Source organism: Anoplopoma fimbria, chromosome 18 (assembly GCF_027596085.1).
Source record: "Anoplopoma fimbria isolate UVic2021 breed Golden Eagle Sablefish chromosome 18, Afim_UVic_2022, whole genome shotgun sequence".
Classification (NCBI taxonomy): Eukaryota; Metazoa; Chordata; class Actinopteri; order Perciformes; family Anoplopomatidae; genus Anoplopoma; species Anoplopoma fimbria.
Window position 1 is genome coordinate 10,714,816 of NC_072466.1, and position 23,487 is coordinate 10,738,302.

Genomic DNA, 23,487 nt, shown 5'->3' on the forward strand with positions numbered 1-23,487 from the left:
TACGGGGGAGAGCCTGGTTGCCTCCTGGAAAGGGGGAGAGGGGTGTGGTGGCTTTTTAAGACTGTTTTTCAGTTGGTATTTTAAAAAAAGAAATGTTAGATTCATCCATTGTAGTAACGATGTGCATACGCTTGTGTGTGTAAAATAGGGTGAGGATTAAAGGGAGGTGGGTTTTTATGGAGTTTGTACAATAGTTGCTGTGGAAGGGAGGTTGGCAAATACTTCCTAGAGAAATCACATGAGGAGCTCCAGTCATCACGGCTGGACAGTGAGGTCTGAGGGGGGTTAGCGGATGAGGGGGGGGGGGGGTGGGGGGAGCTCATTCAGAACAGCTGAAGAAAGGAGAGGGAGGTGGGAGGAAGAGGGAGGTAGGGGTGGTCCTAACATGACATGTGTGTCAGTCTGTTGAAATGTGTGTGGATTCCTCTCTTTGGTTCATACTGGCTGAGAAGCCCTGGAAGAAAGAGAGAGAAAGACGCACAGCTTCTACCCTCAGACTGACTTTACTAGCGAAGACGGAGCCCAGAAGAAAATCTTAAAGACTTAACTGAGTGTGCACAGAAGTGAAGGAAAACAAGAGTGGGGCCAATTTTTAGAAGCCTATTTTTGATTATCTTATCTTTTTAAGAAAGTTTTTTTGGACGTTTCCAATGCTTGGAACAATAACTCTAACGGGTAAGATTCAATTCAATATTGTCTCATTAATTATATTTGTAACAATTAAGAGTTTGCTTCAACTTTGCTTGAAAATATGACTGCTTAACTTTTAAGTGCCAATTTGATTTATTAAGTTGAAACTAGTTATTTAACCCAAAGCTGTGGTGGCTCCTCAGACAATGAGTATAGCTGAGGGCATTGTTGTACTGAGGGTGTGGTTAGTTAGCATTGTGGTTTGTAGATGTCTTGGCTTGGTGGGTGATGGTTTTGCTTTGGCCCCTGCAGAGCCTCCTCATATAGAAAGTAATATATTGCTTGAATTCTGAAGTTTGCTTATTTCATCAACTTTTATTTAACCGTGTCATGAGCTTAACTTTAAAGGTGTATCATCAAGGGTTCTTTCATCATTCTTGTGCATCACCAGAAGCTTTTCAGAATGTGTACAAGAGAACATCCCTCTTTTTCATCCACTTTGCAAAGTAGCCCTGTAGTAGAGAACCTGTTTTTATCGACTGTACTATATCACAGTTAACCATCACTGGCCAAAAACAACTGCTGAGTGCCCTGACCTGTGAAGTATACATCCTCCACCACCACCAAACTTCTTGGTGGGAAAATAATTTCACACGGCGACAGCTGCCAGATAGAAATATATGAAGATGCATTTATAGAAACATTTTTGAAAGCCGGCTTTTAGCTCACATCCCTGTCTGAGTCCGCCCCCTGTGTCCCATCATGTGAAGCATTTCATTAGATTAGAGTGGGATCCTAATTCCCAGTGGGGTTATTCAGCAGCTTAACCACAGAGGGTGAGGGAGGGAGGAAAAGGGGGCGTATGAAATTAATTGCATGCCAAGACCAATTCTTCTTAAGTTCATAACTGAGAGTGATGGTTCAAACTGAGCAGCTTTGGTTTCTGCACATAAATAGAAAACCAAAGCAGTGATATGAAGAGATGTATTTCTGTGTTGACTATATTTTCCTGAATCACATCAGACTTTTACTTGATGTTAATTAGATTAATGGTGCTGCAATGGGTGTTGTTAGTGCCGGTTCCTCCGGAGCCTTGGAGAGACTTTGACCACACCTTTGATACAGAGAGGGAGCGTTGGTGTAGTGTCTGTTGGGGGGAGGGGGTGGGGAGTCTCCTTGCCCTCTTTTTTAACTGACTTCTTTTGTTTAAAGGGTTTCTGCTCCAGACTGATAATTACAGCAAGGATTTGCATATATTTAGCAAAGTTTGTAAATAGTATGTTGAAAGAATAGCTGCCATTCAGCTAACCCAGACCCCCCCCTCCCCCCAAACAACACACAAACACATACTAGTGCTGAAACCGCCACAACAGAAACATTATCTGATCTCACTGGAGACCCGAGTAGATTTACAACGATCGTTTTTTGGGGCTGTGGCGATGATATTTAATATGAGAGCATCGTTTTAACACATACTCTCACACTCACACATAAACAAAGCTCGTCTCCAGCGGGGATAAGTATTTCAACTATGAATGTTTGAGTCAGAGATATGTAACACCCTCTAAAGTGATTTCGGGCTCCGGCCCCAGGGCAGAGCCCCTGTCCCCCCAACCCCCTCAACGTCGTCCCTTCATCTCTTAACTGTCCCCTCATCGCCCCCTGTAGCCTCACCCCTCACACTCACATTCTTTCTGGTACAGTCGTTATTCAAAACACCCACCCTCCTCCACCACACATTAACTGCCCCCCACCACAAACCAAATCAATCTAGGGATGTAGTGTGCCTGTTAAAAAAAAACTTGGGCCGGAAAACAAAGATCAAAAAGACGGGAGAGATGCCAGTAGTCTGTTAAATCAACATGGTTCCTGTTTTATTATCCATGTAGATACACATCACCTCGTCTGGCTTTCTATCAGTCGAACCCCTCCTACACCCACATATTCACACACACACATAAACACACACAGACGTCTTCATTGAAAAGCGCTTTACTGCACCAGAACTACATAGAAAACAGCTTGGAGGAGCTGGTTTAATTATGTACACCAACATGAATTTGCTGCTCATACATAATTGACCTGAATTCTTTTTTTTATTTCATGTGACACAAACAAAAAGTGTACATTGTGTTTGTTGTACCTCTGGTTATACTTTTTTGCCTAACAACTGTGAAAATAACACCTATGTGAGAGAGAGCCCACTGCCATGTGACAGTGTTGTATTTTGTAAATCACCCAGCCTTTTTTTAATTTATGTTAACACTATTTTGGTAAGGTCAGCAAAGTTCTCCCAAGCTGCAGCGTGTCTTGAGAATAGAAAAGTTGACCAACCCCCTTCCTTTATTTTCGGAGGCCAGAGAGGGTTTGAATGCTATTGTGTTTGCATGAGTGTGAGCCTCGGTGTGGGGGTGGGTCCCCATCCATCCTGCTGTTGTGGAATTTGGGTCAAGGAGATTGGGACTTTTTTTTATTTAAGGAGGGGTTGTAGTAGAAGCCTGTATTGTTTGGTTTGAATCTTACATGGGCACAGTTAAGACACAGACAAACTGAAAAAACACAACAACATTCCTGAAGTGCCCTGGCATTTAAATTCAGATTATGTTTAGAGCATCCTAAAATAATTTCCCAAACACAGAGTGAACAGCATAGCTCACATTCCACTCAAGTCAAATCTATACATAAGACATGGGCGTGCCTCACTAATAACATTTGGGTATGAAGGCATGTGCTTATTTTATCATTTATCAAATTTAGTGTGAAACACTGCTGTGTGGTGTTTTTCTCCCTAATTTCGAGAAATAATATTTTTTTTCATTTTAAAGATAAAATATTTTAGGAATGCAGTGCTACTGAGTGAAGTGACATGCCTATAATTTGGGGAAAGGATGTGGACAGATGTGGGCGCTTGGTTTAACATTTTTGTGTGAGACAAGAACCAAGAGTCATCGTTCAGAGATTTAGTTACAAACTGTATCCAATGTTCATAGCAGGTATCATGATGAAAATGGTAAATGGGTACAAATACCTTGTTTATTATTTAGCATTTTTGTGAAGGCGGTACTTCCCACAGTTCTGCATGGTTTTAGGGAGTGCATGTGCTTCTTTGTGTTTCCCAGTGTGTGTAATCGGGTAAGCTGATAGCTAGGCAATAAAAGTCCTGGGAATTTGTTTTGAGAGTCCAGGGGTATCAGATGTGATGTTATCCATACTCTAATGGGATCCAAGGAGAAAGACAGAGAAGGGAAGAAGAAAAGCTTCAAACACTGGCAGGTCGTCACCCCCCTACGCCTTCCTCTGTCAAAACACAGATACACATGGCAGGCAGACGTTTTGTGTATCAGTCGCATGTGTGTTTTTGTGTCTTATCTCAGCTGATAATACAACATGTGTCTTAGATTTACAAGTACTTGGGAAATACCCATTGCAACGGTCTGCTCAATTGTTTTGCTGAAAACATTAACAGTTAAATTATTTTCATTTTGTAATATTTTCTATGGAACTCCCTTTGGGGGATTTCCGTTTTACTTGTTTCAATTCCTAAACTTTCACTTTTTGGCGTGTTTACATAACTCAGGATTAGCTGGGCAAAATTACAATCTAATTGTCTGATAATCAATTTAGTCCTCAAATGCGTGATACAATCTGCTCAGAGGATCAGGATCACAGCACATACTTTCTATACAACATATCTGATTAAATGCAGATGGCAATGAGACCCCCTTCTGTTTTTAATGGAGTTTCTCCTCCATTTTGTAATGACCATAGGGATTTTTTATTGAACACAGATTTATTTCCTAATCATTACCCAGATATAATATATTGCAAATTGCATATCTTAGTTTTTCTGTGAATATAATGTGAAAAATGTAAGTGATCTTTCTGTAACACAGTAGGAGCTGTAAAAGGAGGTAGTAAAACTGACGCAAGAAAACTCATCAATATCTTCCTCAAACTTCATCAAATACTTTTTTTTGTCATTTCAGTTGGCCAGCCTGATGGTGTGGCTCAAAAGGAGGAGGCTCCTGAGACGATGGACACCATTCAGGGTGAAGTGGCTCCTCAATTGAATGGCGAGAAATTGGAGAAAGAGTCTCCTGATGCCAATGAAATCTCAGCTGTTGAGGAAAAAGCAGTGGAGGAGAAACCTGAAGATGCCAGTGAAGTAGGCTTCAAGAAGATCTTCCGCTTTGTGGGCTTTAAGTTCACACTAAAGAAGGACAAAAATGAGGAGAAGGATCCTGTGAAGCTATTGACCGTCAAAGATAAAGAAGAGGAGGTTGGTGTGACTGATGAACCTACCAAGGAGGAAGAGACTGCCACTGCCGAGGAGAAGAGCTCAACTGAAGAAAAGGAGGCTGATACAGAGGCATCTACTGCCGAGGCGGAGGCCATTAAAGCTGACAAAGCTGAAACCAGTGATGCCCCAGCTGAAGACACAGCTGCTGAAGCTACTGATGAAGGAGCTGAGAAGGAAGGAGAAACCACCCTGTCCCCCTTCAGGAAGCTCTTCAGTGGAGGACTTTTCTCTAACCTGAGAAAAAAAGCCAGCATCAAGAAGACAAAAGAGGATGAAGACAAGGAGGCAACTGTTGAGGAGGAGACAGCTAAGACAGAAGACGCTGCTGCTGCTGAGGAAGAAAAGGAGGAGAAAGATCAGGTTGACCAAGAAACTAAGGAGGAGGCACCAGCAACTCCAGAGGAAGTGAAATCAGAGAGTACCCCAGAGTCAGAGGTCACTGTTGAAACCCCTGCTGCAGCAACTACTGACGAGGCCAAACCAGAAGAGGAAAAAGCAGAACCTAGTGCAGAAGAGGAGAAGGCTCCGGCAGAGGTAACTTCTGAGGCTGAGCTGCTGTCATCACAAGAGAAGGTCAAGCCCCAGGGAAGCCCGCTGAAGAAGCTTTTCACTGGAGCTGGCTTAAAGAAGCTCTCAAGTAAGAAACAGAAGGCCAAGAAAGACACTGAGGCGAAGCTCACTGAGTCTGGGGAGCAGGCGGAGGAGCAGCTTCAATCCTCCACTGAGTCGGCAGAGATTCCAAAAGCTGACAGTGGGCCCTCATCTCCCGAGGAGTCGGGAGAGCATGTCCTTGCTGTGGAGGTGAGCCAGAATGAATCCAGTCAAGAGACTGATGGTGAAGTTGCCTCAGATGGAGAAAAGAAAAAAGATGGCATCATTGCCTGGTCCTCCTTCAAGAAATTAGTCACACCCAAGAAGCGTGTAAAAAGGTCTTCTGAGAGCGAAGATGAAGCAACAGGTGAGAAACCAAAGTCAGCCACCTTGTCCTCTTCTGAGAGCGCCCCGTTGGCAGATAAGAGTGTTGAAGAGGAGGTCAAGGAGGATAAGTCAACTGAGGAAGAACCAAAGACAGTAAACACTGAGAAACTGGTCAGCAGCACAGAGGAGCCCAAAAAGAAAATGGACACCTCTGTCTCCTGGGAGGCTCTAATGTGTATGGGTGGACCCAAAAAAAGGACTAGGAAGACCTCTGATTCTGACGATGAGGAGACCAAGGTTGAAGAGGAATCGGCAGCAGCAGAGTTAGAAGGGGAGCAGGTGAGCAAAACTGAGGCTGCCATTGTCAGTTCCCAAAACACAGAGAGTGATGGTGAAGTTTCCTCCCCTGAACCTTTGAGCCCCCCTGCTGAGAGAGAGTCCACCTGGGACACTCTGAAACGCATGGTTATGCCAAAGAATAAGGCCAAAGTTGAGGAAAAGCCTGAGGAGACTACAGAACAAGTCCAGTCAGACAGTGAGGCACCAAAAGACGAGTCGTCATTCTCTTTGAGGAAGCTCTTCCCCGGACGCAGAAAGAAGAAGGCTGAAAAACAAGCCTCCAACGAACAAGGTGAGGAGGACTCTGACACCCCAGCTGTGGTTCCCCTGTCAGAGTATGAAGACCAGGTTGAAGCTGAACCGGAAGCACCAGCAGAACCTGCTGAAGTCCAGATTAAAGTATCCACTGAAGATAGATCCCCTTCATGGATCCCAGCCATTGTTGAAGACGGGGACGATAAACATGATCAGCTGAGTGACATTCCAGAAGAGGCGGAGAATGCTGCCACGCCAAAGTCTGTTGATACTGACATCGCAGAGGGTGAAACTGAGGACAAGGATAATCTGGCTCTCGAAGTTCCCAAATGCATGGGGCGCAGACTGTCCACGGCTGAGGTAAAACCTTTTGCTCCAGCTCCATCTGCAGAAACTACTCCTGTTTCTCAGGGACCTAAGCCTGAGAGTGCACAGGAGGTCATAGCGGCCATACAGGCCGAAATGAGTGAAATTCCACCCCAGACAGAAGTGACTGTTGAAGATGTACCAGTAGAGGTAGTTTCTGTTGAAACAGAGTATGAACCACCAACTGAGATCGCGGAGTCAAAGACAAATGCCATCCTGGAGCCACATTCTGGTGACGAGGCCATGGCTATCTGCACTGGCCTTGGAACCAAGGAGATCGCCAAAGTAGCTTTGGAGAAACCAGTGATTCCCATCGTAGAGCCTGTGGCCGTGATCAGTGATGGTGTAATCACAGAGATGTCAACAGAAGAGAAGCCAGAAATTACAGAGCAAGCAATCGTTAAAGAATCTGCCGAGTTCAATGCCCAACTGCACCAAGTTGAAACCACCGAGCTTGAGCCTGTTGTTGAAAGTTCACAGTGCGTATTGACAGACATTCAAGCAGCCGATGAGAGCCACGAACCGGAGATTGAGATGGTTGGAATCGTCAGCACGGTACAGGAGGAGTCTGAAATCATTCAGCCTACCACAGTGAGCGAGAACTCTCCCAAGGATGTCGTGAGATTCGATCCCATTACACCAACATGTGAAACAGCTGTTATAACACAGAGCATTGAAGTCACTGAGCCATTTGTAGAAACCATGGAAGTGAAAATGGATGTGGAGCAGCTTGTTGCCACCGAAGAAAATACTGTTAAAGAGGTAGTTCAATTTGTGACTGAGGAGATAGCCTCCGCCATAGGTGAAGACACAAAAGCCACCATCACAAAGGAGACTGAGCCAACCATCCCCGTAGTTGTGCCAAGTGAAACAGTTGTAATCTCCGAAACAGTGGTACTTGTGGCCCCAGTCAGTGTGGCAGCATCAGACATGGTTGCCATGGAAAATACATCGGAGGCAGTCTTCGATGAATCAATCCAAGTGCAGGGAACCGAGGAGGAGGGTCAAGTTGAAGAGACTGTTGAGGTCACGATCGCTCAAACAGCAACGCCAGAGATCAGTGAAGTCACTGAGCAGAGCAGCAAGGAAATGGAGGAAATCGTGGCGGAAGTCCAGCAGACCAGTGAAATTGAGGCTCAGAGCATCGCCATTGCCCAGGTTGTCATTCAGGAGGCCATGGATAAAGTTTCAGAAGACACGCCTGAGTCAAAAAAGCCCACCATCCCTACACCAGTCCAGGCTGTAGCAACAATAGAGGAAAAGGTTGAGCTCACCCCTGTTATCTCTGACACCCCAGTTCCTATCGTCTGCGAAGAACAAGCATCAAAGTCACCCAAGCTGCTCCATGTTGCCATGGAGGTCATTGACACAATCCCCATGGAGGTCACAGAGAGCCTTGATGCCTCTGTAGAGGAGAAGAAATCAGAAGAAGGGTTGCAGAAAGCTGTGGAGGTAAAAGTAAGTGAAGAAATTGTCGAAGTGGAAGAGGTTGTGGAGATAAAGGCAGAGAGTCAGACAGGCGGGAGCTTGAACGGGTAGAGGAGGAACAGAGCAAAGAAGACGCAGAGGTTCAGGAACCAGTAAAAGAAGCAGCTGAGGAAGTGGAACCACAATCAGAGGACTCAAAGTCAGAGGCCCCTTCAGAGCAGGACAAAGAAAAAGTGCTTGAGGTTCACATGCCAGTCCAAGTGGTCCTGCAGACAGCACAGGTGTTTGAGGAGCCGTCAGTGGAAGAGGAGGCCGCGGTAGAGTTTGGCTGCAACAGTTCCGTGGATGAAGACACCGACGTAAAGGCTAAGAGGGCTGCCACTAAAAGCAAACTCTCAACGCTGTCAGAAGAACCCCAAGCGACCGCTTCAGAGAAGGTTTCCGCTCCCAGCCAAGTCACAGAGGCAGAGACACCAGAGACAACGTCGGGAAAGTGTGCACAAGTGATGGCGCAGGTGATCGAGGTGATAGAGGAGGCCGTGAAGGAGATCGAGCCTGTGTCCACAGAGATCACAGCAGCATCATGAGCAGGTGAGACTGATCTAACAACATTATTAGTGAATTGTTTATGACAACAGTTTTTTATATCAAGAAATAAAAATGCAGGTAATTAAGGTTTTAAGTAAATGAAATAAGTGCTTTTAAGTATTTCAGTATTGTAAATTAGAGATGGAACAGTAAAGGATGAAAAAAAGGTAGTTATTTTCAAATTCCTTTGTTGGCCTATCAAACAATCTTCTCATAGTGGCTTTTTTGAGACATCAATGGGCCCCACTTTTATTAGGGAGTAGGGGAGGGGATTTGCCCACTGACCAGATGAAAAAGCTTTTGTTCAGGGTATGAGTAACCAGGGGACCTTTGATATCAAAGTAGGAATGCCGCCGTTGACCCCTTTTCTGTAGGCCGGGGTCTTAAAGGGAAGCGGTGTGTGAGGGGCAGATGAACTTGTGCTGAAAGACTGATTATGATTCCTCCGCTCCCTCCTCCTGTTTTCCATCCATCACAGGCTCAGTATGGAGTCAAGAAACCATGTCGGACTACGCATTAGTTAGATTCAATTACAAAGCCTCAAAGAGCTCAAGTGGTGTTTTTCAGTTGTTTTTACAAAATTATATATTTTGTATGTAAAGGTTAGTAAATTAATAGGCAGGAATGTTTTAGTGACACAATGCTGTTATCTGATCCAACCAATGTGGAGGAGGGAGAAACTGGGCGTAGTTCACTTTGATATTTATTAAGCTGTCATGCAGCTTTGCGGCAGAGAAAAGTCTGGAGAGGGATAGTAATGGGAGATAGCAGCAGGAAAGAGCTGGATGAGTTACAGCAGCTTAATAGCAGCAGTGGAACAGCAGCCATTTCACACTCAGTGTGTGCTGATAAACAAACCTTGAATCAGGGTTGTTTATAAAGGTATATAATATCTAAGTGACTTTTTAATGTAATATTTTGTTCATCTCTCTGGATGTATTGAGACTGTCACATACACAACATATATAGACGAGTAAGTTATGAACTGATAGCAGTCTGTCCCAATAATAATAAGCAAACGGTTGTTTCCAGCAGGTTAGGAGAAAGGCTTGAACATCCTGAATCGGTTCATCTAACTAATGTGTCAGTCACTTTTGTCCCCACTGCTGTCCCTGAATGGATGGATGGATGGGGGAATGAATAATATCATATTAGAATATAGTTATTTAATGACATTCTGGTCCGACAACATTACAAAGATGTTTCCAAATATAATCATAATCTCATATGGTTTCTTTTTTTCCAAAGAGTCTTTTTGTTTTCCTAATATCTTGTTTCTGTTCCTCTTCCCCACAGCTGAAGATACAACACTGATGCCTGGGAGACACACTGTACCAGGAAGTGAGTGATGAGAGAGAGAGAGAGAGAGAGAGAGAGAGAGAGAGAGAGAGAGATTAAGAGGCTTCTCCGTGGTAACACACTGAGACTGGGCTCCGCCCAGAAAGACTGAGTCACTGAGCAACAGCTCCACCATTCTCTCTACCTCCCCTTCCACCTGTACTCCAACCCCATCATGCAGCCCTGTCACCGCAACGTGACGTCCCACCACCAAATCCTCATCCACTCAATCACACACTTAAGCATGTCATGTGCCTCAGAAGCATCCCATCTGGCTTGTAATCAGTATGATTAATGTTCAGTGTCTCAGTCCCTTTACTTAGTCGTTTCTGCATATAACTTGAGTCTGCAACCTGGTCAAGTGTGTATCCATTCTTATGTGTGTGCGTGTGTGTTTGTCCATGTATGGTAGGGAGAGTGAGATGGGGTCAGAAGGTGGAGAGATGGAGGATTATTATCTTGTATATTGTATTTATATTTGAGTATTCTTTCAGTCTTTTATTTTTTTATTTTTTTTGTTTGGACATTGTTGCCTTGATGTTTTTAAAGTTCCCACATTAAGCTGTGATACATCGGGTATTCTTTTGAGCACCATTATGACAAATTTAATGGTTGATGCAACAAAACAAATGTGAAACTTGCATATACGTGACCAGTGTATCACAGCTTCTAATAGATTAGGACTCTGTAGCAGTTAAAACTAAACCATGGTACAAGTGTGATTCCAGTGACAGTAAGTGATGACTCTTACTGCAGAAAACAACAGGAGGGCAGAGAGTATGGAGATATCCACCACAAATGCTTTTGACACATTTTCTTGTCACTATGTGTTTTCACTCTGCACCCCAACAAAATACTTAATAAGCTTCATGTAGATAAGAAAAACAATCACTGCCTGATAAACTGTGAAAATGACATTGTTACACATTTGTTCATGTAATAATAAAATAAAATACTATTATAACACCTTCATTTGATCATGTGGCAGAGGTAGTTGGTTAACAGTGACATTCAAAGGATACATTAGCCATTTTTTTTGACACTGGAGGAGTCCGACTGGTTAGAGACGTGCATGTAAGAAACACTATCATGTGTCAAAGTGTTTAAAGGCCATGTTTCTGAGTTACTGTGTTACGTACTTAATGTCTTATTTTTGTCTGGCAAATTTAAATTGAACACCTTCCTTACTACCCTATATTTATGTTTCTTCAAAAAAAAGACAGTGTGTTGATGCCCTCTGTTGCCTACAAAAAATACTGCACCCTTTAGTCTTTAGTTGATGATGTCATTTTGGCTTCAACTGGGTGATCAAGTATGAAAATGTTCAGTCCAGTCTTATGGTACCTGCTCTTATGTCGTGTTCTTCACTCCGTATGATGGCTCAGGTGCATTAAACTGGCACTGGTTGGGGATTTAGAGAGGCACAGACACCGACTGCATGGTGCCAGGAGATAAGATAAACTCATTTAACCTTTAATTTAAAAGCAAAATCGAGTTAGGATCAATCAGGGAGTCATGGTCTTTCCATTGCTCACAGAATAAGGCAGGAGTTGCATCCAATTGAAGTCTAAGTCACAAGGTCAGAACTTCATTTGCAAGTTCATTGGCAAAGTGGGAGATGTTTTCAGGTGGAGGAACATCTGAAACATCTCTGGGGTCCAGTTTTACCACCAAAGCAAACGGGACCTTTGGCTACACTGGTATTTGTTTATGTCCTACCAAATTTACCAAACTTGCACTGTGTCAATCATTCAAACATTTTGAGAATTAACTGTGAGTGCTTCTGTATTAGATTAGATTTAGTTTTTTATTTGACACGAGCAGCTCTAGAGGCCCACTTTTCACTCAGCTTTATAACCAAACAAGAGAAAGATCTGGAAGTACGGACCCGTTAGGTCACCACATCCCTTTGTTTTGACTCTACAAAACATGTCACATCAATTCATGCTTTATGTAGAATTGTATTGATTAAAAAAGGCAGTGAGCTTAAGACTTTTGCTATTGTTGCATAATGTAAAGCATTTAATTGGGGCACCCGCCCACTTCAGCCTGCTTTTTGTAACACTTAACTGTGAACCCGTTAACATTTGTACAGATGTATACCTACTGAATGTACCTAAAATCATATTGTTGTAATATTAACCAATAACCTGCAGCCATTTAGCATAATATTCATGTAGCATGTCATTGGTCTTTTATATTTTCCAAGCTGTTAATAGTAAGGATAGAGAAACTTGTCTATATTTCATTCAATAAAGGTATAGAAAATTGGTGTGTGACTTGCATAAATCCCTGAATAATACATCAATCACTATGAAGATATCAATAACCACCGGGTCAAAGATAAAACATAATGCTGACCCTTGACCCCACACACTCTATTTAGCATTCATAAGCAGTGTTAATAAATGGTTTATAACACACTGCAATGTATTCGTCAACAACTATATATCATCTTCTGGGGCGGCTGTATAAACAGACAATGAATCTCAACATATGACCAATTGAAATGTATTTTCATAGCGAAAGTTGTAATAGCTTACAATTATAATATAGTGTGCTATAAAAATTTTTTAAAAATGGATGGACAAAATGTAATTACTAATCTCCTGAAGCCTTTTTGTTGAGGGATGAGAAAGATGAGACAAAAAGTACCAACAATTATAAAAAAACCATGTCTTTATTGTTCATTCTTCATTAAAAAAAAAAACTAAATTATTTATACAGAAGATTACTCACATTCCTGAGAACACATATTGATCACAGATGGGCATTGGGGAGAACGATCATGGGTTTGAAATAATTGTTTTGATAAATAACAGTGGACCGAAAAGACAATGACCAACTTCTCATCTTCCTGAGATACTGAGATGTTTAAACACCCACGCAAACAAACCATAAGTTACAAGACTGGTGTGACAAAAGAACAATTACAACTTGAGAGAGGAAGGATTTAGACTTTTCATACAGCTGTGCATATTTCTGAGTATCAATTGAGCTCATTTCAGTTGCCTCAAAAAAAAACTTGTATCGAGACAAACAAGAATCCTTCAGTTAGTCAATACTTAACACTCGCAAGAATAAATTCACAGGCATTTGTGTTTTTCTTCTATTTTTTTTTCACCAAAATGTGACGGTATATTGATTTATGGCAAAGATGGTCATATGAATGGAAAGCACACCACACAAATACTAGTGAAGCCACTACTTCAAATTTGACAGCCTTGTCCGTAGACCTGAGTAGACAAATAAGAAAAACAGCTCCATCTAGTGAATTGCTGGGCTCATTGCATCAAAGTACAAAAAACGCAACTTAAACTCCAATAGAACTGGGCCTCATCCTCTCTGTCACAAACCTGTACTTGAGGCTTCATGAAATAGGCTCAAAAGAAAAAAATATGCATGTTAAACATACTAGAGATGGGATTTTTTTTGTATATGTTCAGAAAAAAATACTATAATAATAAATGGATGGAAACTAGTCAATAAATCCTAGAAGACTTCTTTAATAATACTCTCTACAATACAAACATGAATGAACTTCTGGGTGGCTAAGTTAACAACTCTTCTTTAAAATAATATTACAAATAATATTATTATTAGTCCTTTTAAATGTTAAATTGTCTCTGGGATGACAAACTATCACTTCTGTGTCATTTGGTTTTTGCAGTCTAATAGGTTGGTTAGTAAGTGCAGCAAAAAAGGCAATGTTGTTGCAATAACATTACAATGCAGAATTTATTTTCCACTAGAAGGAACAATAACAATATTAAGACAGTTTTACAAGCCTCCCTCAAATATCATTCATATTAATTTTCAGGCTGTAAAGTAAAAAAAAAAAAACAGAAACAACTGAACTGAAGAAACACCTGAAGACAGTGATACTCAAAGATGTTTCAAATTTGCATAAACCTGACCATCTCAGACTGAGAGGTGCCTAGTTTAGAATTTCGTTCCTGAACAACCTGTATAATGCTTCTGTTTTCATTTGAAATTTTTCAGCATGAGAAATAATATAACAGCTTCACATTAACTCAACATGTACGTAAAGATCTTTTCACAATTTCCAGTCATCAGTAGTTCTTAGAAAGTTTCTGTAATCCCAAACAATGGCATCTTTTTATATTCACGTAACACATATGTGTCCAGACAGTCGAGTATACAGAGATATCACCCTGTCATTTCATATGTCTTATTAAAGCTAACTGTCCCTGTGTCACACCGTCATCCCTGCCTGAGTTCATATGACCTCCACGCTGACAGGTGGAGCATTCTTACTCCACCACATCTGCATCATAGAAGATTAAACATGTTTTTCTGCATATTTTCTCCCACAATGTTTTCTATAAATGACTACTGTTGCAAATACTACTTCCTTTTTCCGATTTGTTAAAGAACTAATATTAATGATTAAAGTTCTTATTATTAATACAGAGAAAATGTTTCCCTTTACACAAAATGAATAAGGAGGTTAGCCATAAGCACACATTTGGCAAGGGAAAAGACTGTAAATCCCAAATATCTTTTTTTTTTAAATTCTAACCTATTTTAGCCTATTTCTCAAAGAAATGATAATGCCCATCCCTTATATATAACATAGTTCTAAACCAAATGTAATCCTAGTTGGAAAGCTATTTGTCTACTAATATACATAAACCTTTGCAATATATAGTAATCTTTGTAGATATATCATTGTATTTAAAATTAGAAAAGCATGTCAAACTAAAATGATGGGCTTTTAGGAGTAGATTGAAGCAAATTACATAAAGACAGGATGTAATGTATTGTATCTGACAGCCTCCAATCAAGGTTTGTGTGTCTGAAGGAACACGTTAATCCTTCAGTCAGCAACCAAAGAGTTATACAACATAAGTAAAAATGACAAAGTAAAATAGAATGAAAGAGGCTCAACTGTAAACACAAGGAAGGCTCGTGCTTGTTGTGACCAATTCTTTTAGTGGCCCAACTCTTATTATGAAGAGCAAGTGTGCTTTAATTGGATGTAAGGACACAGGAACCATAATCACACTTAGCACAGTCATGAAAACAAAGTAACAACTAAACAAATAACAACTAAACGGCTGCTGAGAAAGATGCAAATACTGGTCATTACTTTACATTTCAAGTTATTCATTCTGTATAAACAACAGCCAAAACATGAATGGAAGACATTTGTTCTTTCCTGCATATCGGTCAAAGATTGTCTCAGGTCTGAATATGTTGTGTGCTTTTAGCTGGACTCATAATCTATACCTGATCTGCAGAATAAGCCTCTCATTTATGATCATGAAGAAACAACCCTTCTGTGCAGCTCTTAGTCCTCCTCATATCTAGCACAGCAAACTCATCTCACAACATGGCGTGTCCTCCGGAACTGTCTCAGCTTCCTCTTCCTCTTATACTCAACGTCTGCCTGTGCAGCTTTACCACAACTTTAGCTGTTAAGAAAAAGTAAAAAAAAAAAATTGTGGTACAGCCTGACATGTGAGAGTCCAATACCAATGTACACCAACTGTAAAATGATTAGATGACCCAAAGTAAAAGTTACTTCAAATTTCTTTGTTGGTATCTCAGCCTTGAGTCAAACTTTAACGTTATTTGCTTTTCTAATGATGTCGGACTGAACTCCAGAGCTAAAGGGGATTTACTACACTATTTCATTTACTTTTTTGTCATACTCAGGACAATAAATGTCCAAAATACTGAACCCCACCCCCCAAAAAAATTAAACTTGTAAAAAAACAACCACAAAGCTGTTTTAGTAGACTGAGGAGCTCTAACATACATACCCTGACTAACTTAACCTTTAGCTTACCTATTAACCATAATTTAAAAAATTAAAACATACATGTTAAAAAGGACAAATACACAGTTTTGGCACTACTCTACAAGGATTTCCTCAGTCTTTATGGGTTCCAGTGGGGTGCCAGAGTTGGACAAATCAGACCCGTCATCTTTGGAGAACTCTTCACGCTGGAGCAGCATCCCCGCGCCCGTGTTTCCTTGCAGCCCCACTAAACCCCCTTGAGTGAAGCACAAGTGTTTGATCACCTCATTGGGACTGGAGAAGGTGGTCGCACAAATGTTGCACTTGTAAGGCTTCGACGAGCCCAAGAACATGGCCTCCATCTGGCTGCTGTCGTCGCCTGCTGCGCACAGCTCCATGCTCTGTCGGTCCACCATGGTGTAGCTGTCGGCCCCCTGGTTCAGGCACACGTGGCGGGCTGCCTGGTTGGCCCGGCAGAAGCTCTTTCCGCAAGCGCTGCACTTGAAGGGCTTACCCGTGTGGATGTACATGTGCTCACGCCAGTGGCTCTTCTGAATGAACTTGCGCCCACAGGTGGAGCACTCGTACTTCCGCCTCTTCACTTCCCTGTCCAAGTCTGCACTCTCTAGGTTGTCGATGTCCGCAATGTCTGATGGAGGTGGTGTGTCTGCCTGAGAATTCAATCCTCCCACCCCCCAGCTGGAGGTGGACACCTCTGCTCGCGGAGAGTCCGAGTTGGTTCCTGAAACAGGCGTTTGCTCGCTGTCACTGATTATCTCTACTGCTGTAGTTGCAGCCAAGGCAGCCGACCCTGCCTTGATTCCCTTTAGGACCCCCTCTAAATCTAGCATGCTATGTTCTGCGTTCATGGCAGGTGAGAGTGCATTGCTGGGCTCCGCTGGCACCTGATGTAGAGAATGGGTGTGCTGGAGGAGATGCTCTCTTAGCAGGCTTCTCTGGGTGAATCGACTCCTGCACAGATGACAGGAGTAATGCTTCCTAAAGGAGGAGTTCCTCTTCATGATGCTGGGCTTTACATGGAGGATGGCATTGACTGAGGAACCGTCGGCACTTACCAAGTCCATTCCCCCCTCCTCGACTGTAGGCTTGGTGCCACTGGTTGAGGCCTCCATGTCATGGGGCGAGGAAGTTAACTTGGACAGTAAGGAATTGGCGTACGAAGCTGTGGCAGCTGATGTGGTTGGATACTTCCCCTCTGAGCTCAGCTGTTCCATGTCGAAAGGAGAAGAGATCTGCCGTCGAGTGGGCAACCTAGCTGACAGCCCAACCTGTTGGTCAGAGATCTGGATGCCGTAGAGGGAGGTGGAGAGGTTGATGCTGTGCTGCTCAGCGTGGGAATACACGGACTGGCTGGCCTCCTGAAGGAGCGGATAGGCGTGCAGGAATCTGACCCCCTGCTCCAGCCGTGCAGGGTCTATCAACTGGGGTGCGAGCTTGCCTGTGTACATCAGGTTGAGGAGGTAGCTGAAGATATCCGGCTGTATGTCAGCAGCCTTCAGGCGCACACAATCACTGAAAGGATACAAAATTACAGTTAAGTCGTGAATAACGATGTCTGAGGTCTTGATGATATTAGATTATGGTGTCAATTATAAAGGGCAGTGACTGTTCCTCATACTGTTACCATATGAGGAAAAATCAGCTTAAAGCTCAAGTTTAAAGTTTGTAATCTGAAAAAAAAAAGACTGTAATAAGCCCGTCCAATCAATAAAGGCCTACCTACCCGCACCAGGCACCTGAGTCTTCCACAAACTGGACAAACTTGACAGCTGAGTACTCACACTATCGTGAGTACTCAGCTGTCAAGTTAGCAGTTCGTTGTTTACGTTCAAAATAATTTTGGGGGAGTGGCTTTTGAGGGATGGATGAAGGGACAAGCTGTCACGACTTGACGATTTTCTTGTTATATTTAGGTACTTTTGTAGTTACGATGCTTGCTACTTTCATTGAAAAAGAGAAAACACAGGACTGACTTTTTCGGTTGGATGATTTTGAAGAAATCTAGTGTTCTTTTGCTAGTTTCTTAAGATTGCCAATCCTAGCATTAGGGTTATTGGTCACAGGTTGTTGGATTCTTGCATGTGAATAAATCAGTTCGGGGCCGTATGTTTTTCAGATAGGGGAATCTCGCTATAACACATTATCAGGGCAGAAAAGATACCTTGTTTTGATCTTAATGCCCTTACAGACCCTCCAATTTGTCACCTCAATTCGTTCCAATGATCAAACAATGACATTAATTGTGGGTCATCACACTAAAAAGATTTAGGTGCAGTCCAGTGCTCAACTACAGAGAAAAGAAACCCTCCATTGTTTGACAACAAGAGAAGTGAGTGTTATTTTGACATGGCATCTGTTGGTGTTGGCAGCAGAATTTGTTGTTGTGTATATTCTCTGATGTGACAACAGAAAGGTATCTTAGCTTGGTATTGAGCTTGTGTCCGATACACCTATTAATACATTCTTCCTGTACCTGTCCTGATGAATGAAGAGCATTCTGAAGTAGTTGGAGAAGGCAGCAAGGACGGCTTTATGGGCTTTGAAGAAGACATCTCCTATAGCCACAGTGCAGTCGCACAGGAAGCCAAACTCCCTCTGAGCGTTAAGCTGCTGCAGCAGGATAAGACCATGGTTGGCCAACTCCATTCTTCAACCTGCACAAAAGGCGCAAAGACACATACACACAAGCAGCAATGAGTTTCCTGTCTGGAAGGAGACCAGAGTTTATTGTGACCACAAAGTGTCAAGCTGACGGGGGTGATCTAACGACCTTGTAAAGGCTAGCTTAACACAACAGTGAAGAGTCATTTTGTGACGTTGGAGACCATTTATCTAGCACTAATGATGAAGAAAATGATGCCAATTAATGGTGCGACTTAGCAAAACAAAAACATCACAGTCTGATTTGTTTCATTGTATTGTACAAGTGGGTATTTGGACATGTTTTGCAATGTTAATAATTAAGAGTAAAAATCACTCACAACCAGAGTGGTCAGAGAGAGGGTTCTCTATTGATCTCTTATTATGAGAATACCATTCTCACATAATCCCTTTGGTCAATCTTTGACGGTTGTATGGTTAGCACTTAAGTGCAAGCTAATTACTGTGCAAAAGGGTTAATCCACTCCATATACCCCTCTTAATGCTCATCCTGCTTTAATATAGATACACTTTGAGTCAGCTTTTATGGAAATTGAGCTGCAGAGGTTTCTGCCCGCCAATTATCAGTGAGGGACACTGAAAACAAGTAGATGAAATAGAGTTTATTATCACTACAGCTCTTGTACCTTTGAAGACTGTGAGGAAACATCCTTTTGCCTGACATGTTTCAGATGGAGCCCATGTTGTCCAAACTCAATCTCAAGGGACATTTCAGAGCTATGTGCGTTCTGCTGACCAATGAGGTCGGTGTTGTTGACCTCAAGGGTCACTGGAAGACTACAAGGGCTCCGGGCCATCACATGATCAGGGTTTTGGGTGTTGACACACATTCCTAAAGCAGAACTGGTTCTACCCCCCTTCCAGTGGAGAATGAAAACAGCCTGTGGGCAGGGCGCATCTCTTTTCTCCACACCACACTGCCTAAAGCGTGAAGCTACGAAGACGGAAGATGATGGATACCTCATTAGCCAATTTAGCTCCAATAATCAGAATGAATACCTCTGCATATTCCCTGCTGGTTACAAATACACTGATAACCCCCCCTGCACATGTGTATTTCATCAGAGAGGTCAGAGTGCAAAGGCATTGGCACTGCAGCGCTCCAGGAAAAGGCTAGGTTTCCGTATCTTGTGCGAGGGGGATACAGCAACAGCGGTCACTCAAGTTGCAAAAAAACCTGGCCTCTTGTCACACATAAATTCAACATACCTGCAGTTACCAGGTTATTAGGTACAGCCACCAAATAATGTAGTCTATTACAACAGTCCTGCATTAAATCCTGCATTTTAATGAGCTCAACACTTCCTGCTTTTAGTTTCTTTAATGTGAAATAAGCGGCTTTTCGTATAGCCAGTAGACAGTAAAGTAATCATCTTTGGGTTTTGGACTGTTGGTCAGACAAAACTATTTGCAATTTAAAACACACCATGAATATATTTCACTATTTTTGTAAATTTCATAGATTATAAATCAGCCATAATTGCCACAGACTAAGTATCTCTCATTATAATGATATTTATGTCATCACGCATTGACTTAATATCAAAAATATCCCTCAAAACAATTCAGATGCACCATGGCCTGTAAAAATAATCATAAAGTTAAACAAACACCCCCCCAGAACAGTTTTAAAAAATAAGGATTATAACCTTCATGGTTGTGGATTTATTGCAGTTTTACATATATGTACATCTAATAAACAAGACATCATTTTATTAATGGTTGCACTGACCCTTTGACTCTGCTCCTAATTATTCAGCCCTGAAAGTTAATCTTATTCTGTAAATATTATAGTGAGCGTCACAGATCTTTTTTTTAAATCCAGATCTGAATTCAACACAAGACATATATACATTCTTATTACCAGTTGATCCACATCTAATTAGCAATATTTCCTTACAAATATAGCATCATACATTTTCAATAATATAAGCTTAACACTGATTTCTTATTTAAGCTTTTTTATAGCAGTCTGTATCTCTTTTAGGTGTAGTTTGGACTTTTCCCAGTTGTTTGGATGGCCCATCACTTAGTCTTTAAATGGTGGGACTTACATTGACCCAGACATGTTTGTAACTCCATAAAACTCTAGTTTGGTTTGCCTCCTACATTTTAGTCAATTGGCGTCTCCACATATCTTTTAAGATTTCTGAGAGTAGCCTTATGCATGTGTGACTGATTGGCTCTACTATTGATCAACCACACACCTACTGATCCCGTGAATTCAACTAGTATTCACATGATCCAGTCAGTTAGCCACAGTAGCCCACCATGTGTTAATCAACGTCGAGTTGTTTGCAACAATAAAGCACCGCCCCTGATGCGATGTAGACACGTGGAAGAGTTACTTCCGCAGAGAGAGATACTGTTATTCTGAATAAACACCGTTAAAGATGCGTGAGGGAGGTAAACACACTACGGGGATGAAACACGACAATAACACAAATAAAAACACAACAAATAAAGTAGATAAAGCGCTGAAACGGGCACGAGCAGGAGCGCGCCTCGGCTGTTCCTGCCTCGGGTCTCTGTCGGTTGCTATTGCTAGCGAGAGAGAAAAAAACGGACGTGCACGCGAGCGAGAGCGCGCGCACACACACACACACACACACACACACACACACACACACACACATAGAACCCACACACAAGCGCGGGGAAAGCGCGAGCGACGCAAGGGGGATGGGGTTGGTCACGAACGCGTTTCTTTTAACTTCCCCGTGACAATTACAGTTGGTCGAAGCGCACACAAGTATCCAAATAACGTCCCGCTAACGGTAAACGGGTGTGTAGGCACCAACCGTCCTACCTGCTCTCCGGTTATATCCGTGGAGTTTTGCCGTGTCGCCGTTGTTTGTTTGTTACCGGGGACTCGTCCGTCCTCTCTCTCTGGGCTCGCAGCGGCTTGTACTGTTGCTAGCATTCGTTGGCGGCGGAGAGGGTCGTCCGTCGTTGTTTTCCGGTTAGGGGTTTTACGTTACAATCACATGACTGTGGGTGAAAAACAGCCAAGAAGCAGCCGTTGTAAAAAAAAAAAAAAACCCGTTGAGCAAAGGGGCGGTTGGGTTAACGTTAATGTTCCGCACTGTTGTAACCGCCGTGAGACCAACCGTCGCTACACAGTTCTTTTTTTTTTTTTTTGACAGCCGGTGAGTTTTAAACATTAACAGCTAACGGCTACGCTGACTCACCGTGTCTGCCGTTAACCACACGTTAACGACACAGACAACCGACGTGTGCTGTTGACCCTCACCGCCTCTAACCCGAGTAACTCAATCACATCGCTTTGCCCACTGTCGTGTCACGTTTGCACCAGATTATAACAAGTTACATAGTACATTTGTATATATTCAGTGAATACTACGGCGAGGCTGTGGATGAATATTCAGATATTCTCATTGACTATATTTTAACATCTATAAAAAAAGGACGTTTCCCCCTTTAATAACTGATTAACAGACAATTAACCTATACTTCTGAATGAGATAGGAAGATAAAACAAAATGCTACAAAGTATGAGGTCTCTACTAAATCTTCTGATTAGTATGTTTCATTGGTTTACTCACTTAAGTTTTGATCTCAAAGACTAGTATTAGTAGATGTTGACAAAAACAGATAATACAAATTAGAGTTTAACGTTTCGGGTGTAATAGAGTTTAGCAGAGGCCCACAGTAAGTTACCTCAGATAGTCATGTCAAATCATTGTTAAAGCCTTGTTTTCTATTTGTTTAGTTGAAACCTTGAGTTATGATTTGGTTTCTACTGTAGCTTTATCATTTGTTCTATCATTGACACCATAATGTTGGTAACAATGTAATGTGAAAACTACAGTAAGGCCATAAGGCAAGGCAGGTTTACATGTATAGCACAATTCATACATTGAAGCTATTATAATTAGGCCTATAATAGCCCTGTAAATAGGCCTCATTATAATTATAATTCCCCAAAAATGATTAATTGTATGACAGGATTTTAAATACAGGTTACACAAATGTTCATTCTAGACAATATAGGTCAGTGGTAGACACTGGTTTGTAGTTTGTATGTGTCACTATTAGATTATTATGTTTTGATGTCAGACTATGCAGTTTGGCCAGCCCTAAACTTGTTTCTTCTTCCTTTAAATTGTGATTGTGTTGCACTCATTTCCAAGCACCGTATGTGTAAAAGAGAGCAGAAAATAGCAGAGAAATACATAAACTGATGCCAATAGCTACAAATAGTCGTACTCAATCGCTGTTGTTATGAGCTGTACAACAGCATTTAACAAACCTGAGCATAGTAACCTGGGTTCAGCAAACTGAATATCAGGGATTTTTTTTATTTTGTTTGAAAATAGTTATTATAGCCACTACCTGTAGCCTACGCTCTGAATGGGGTCTAAAGATACAGCTGTTATTTTGTGACCCCAACAATGGGTTGCCCGCCAAAAATGCCTGTTAATTGGTCAACTCAAATATCAATGGAAAACCTTATATTTTTTTAATATAAAAATAAGTATCAAAAGAGGAAAGCAGTGTAGGTCTTGGAAATATTTTTCAACCAAACCACACATTGTCTGCACAGGAAGAGTAGGAAGACCTTCGGACAAACGCACTTTGGAGTCACATCAATATTTTGTCATCAGATGTTGCCCCATAGTGTAAACACCAATTTCTTTTTCAAGACCTGTCATTACAGAGTTGCCTTTCAGCCTTAGGACAGGGAGTCCACAGGAGGACCAGATCAAGCAAGTTGTAGCTCTGTAAACGCTTACCGGTCATCAGAGAATAGGTAGAGAGTTTGTTTGTTAAGGTGAGGGGCCGGGGGGGGGGACTGAAGACATAGGAGGGGGCAGAAATGTCTATGCAGCAGGGCCTAAGGGACCCTAAAGTA

The 23,487-nt window shown here is 42.0% G+C and overlaps 2 protein-coding genes across 2 annotated transcripts; one reads left to right on the forward strand and one right to left on the reverse strand.

Annotated features, from left to right (window-relative positions):
* Positions 1-430: 430 nt before the first annotated feature.
* On the forward strand, positions 431-12,449 carry akap12b (A kinase (PRKA) anchor protein 12b). Its single transcript, XM_054618684.1, is given in 4 exon segments — positions 431-675; positions 4,617-8,327; positions 8,330-8,827; positions 10,121-12,449. Coding segments are annotated over 3 exon segments (4,230 nt in total). The 5' UTR covers positions 431-650; the 3' UTR covers positions 8,824-8,827; positions 10,121-12,449.
* Positions 12,450-12,841: 392 nt separating this feature from the next.
* On the reverse strand, positions 12,842-21,891 carry zbtb2b (zinc finger and BTB domain containing 2b). Its single transcript, XM_054618950.1, has 3 exons — positions 21,421-21,891; positions 18,424-18,604; positions 12,842-17,462 (listed from the first exon to the last, which is right to left on the reverse strand). The coding sequence occupies exons 2-3, from the start codon at positions 18,594-18,596 to the stop codon at positions 16,043-16,045; spliced, it is 1,593 nt and encodes a 530-aa protein (XP_054474925.1). The 5' UTR covers positions 18,597-18,604; positions 21,421-21,891; the 3' UTR covers positions 12,842-16,042.
* Between the last annotated feature and the right edge of the window lie 1,596 nt (positions 21,892-23,487).

Coding starts and splice junctions, on each gene's coding strand:
- zbtb2b (XM_054618950.1), bottom strand. CDS start 18,596: ATGGAGTTGGCCAACCATGGTCTTATCCTGCTGCAGCAGCTTAACGCT. Junction 17,463..18,423: donor CTCTTCATTCATCAGGACAG/GTACAGGAAGAA, acceptor GTATCCTTTCAG/TGATTGTGTGCGCCTGAAGG.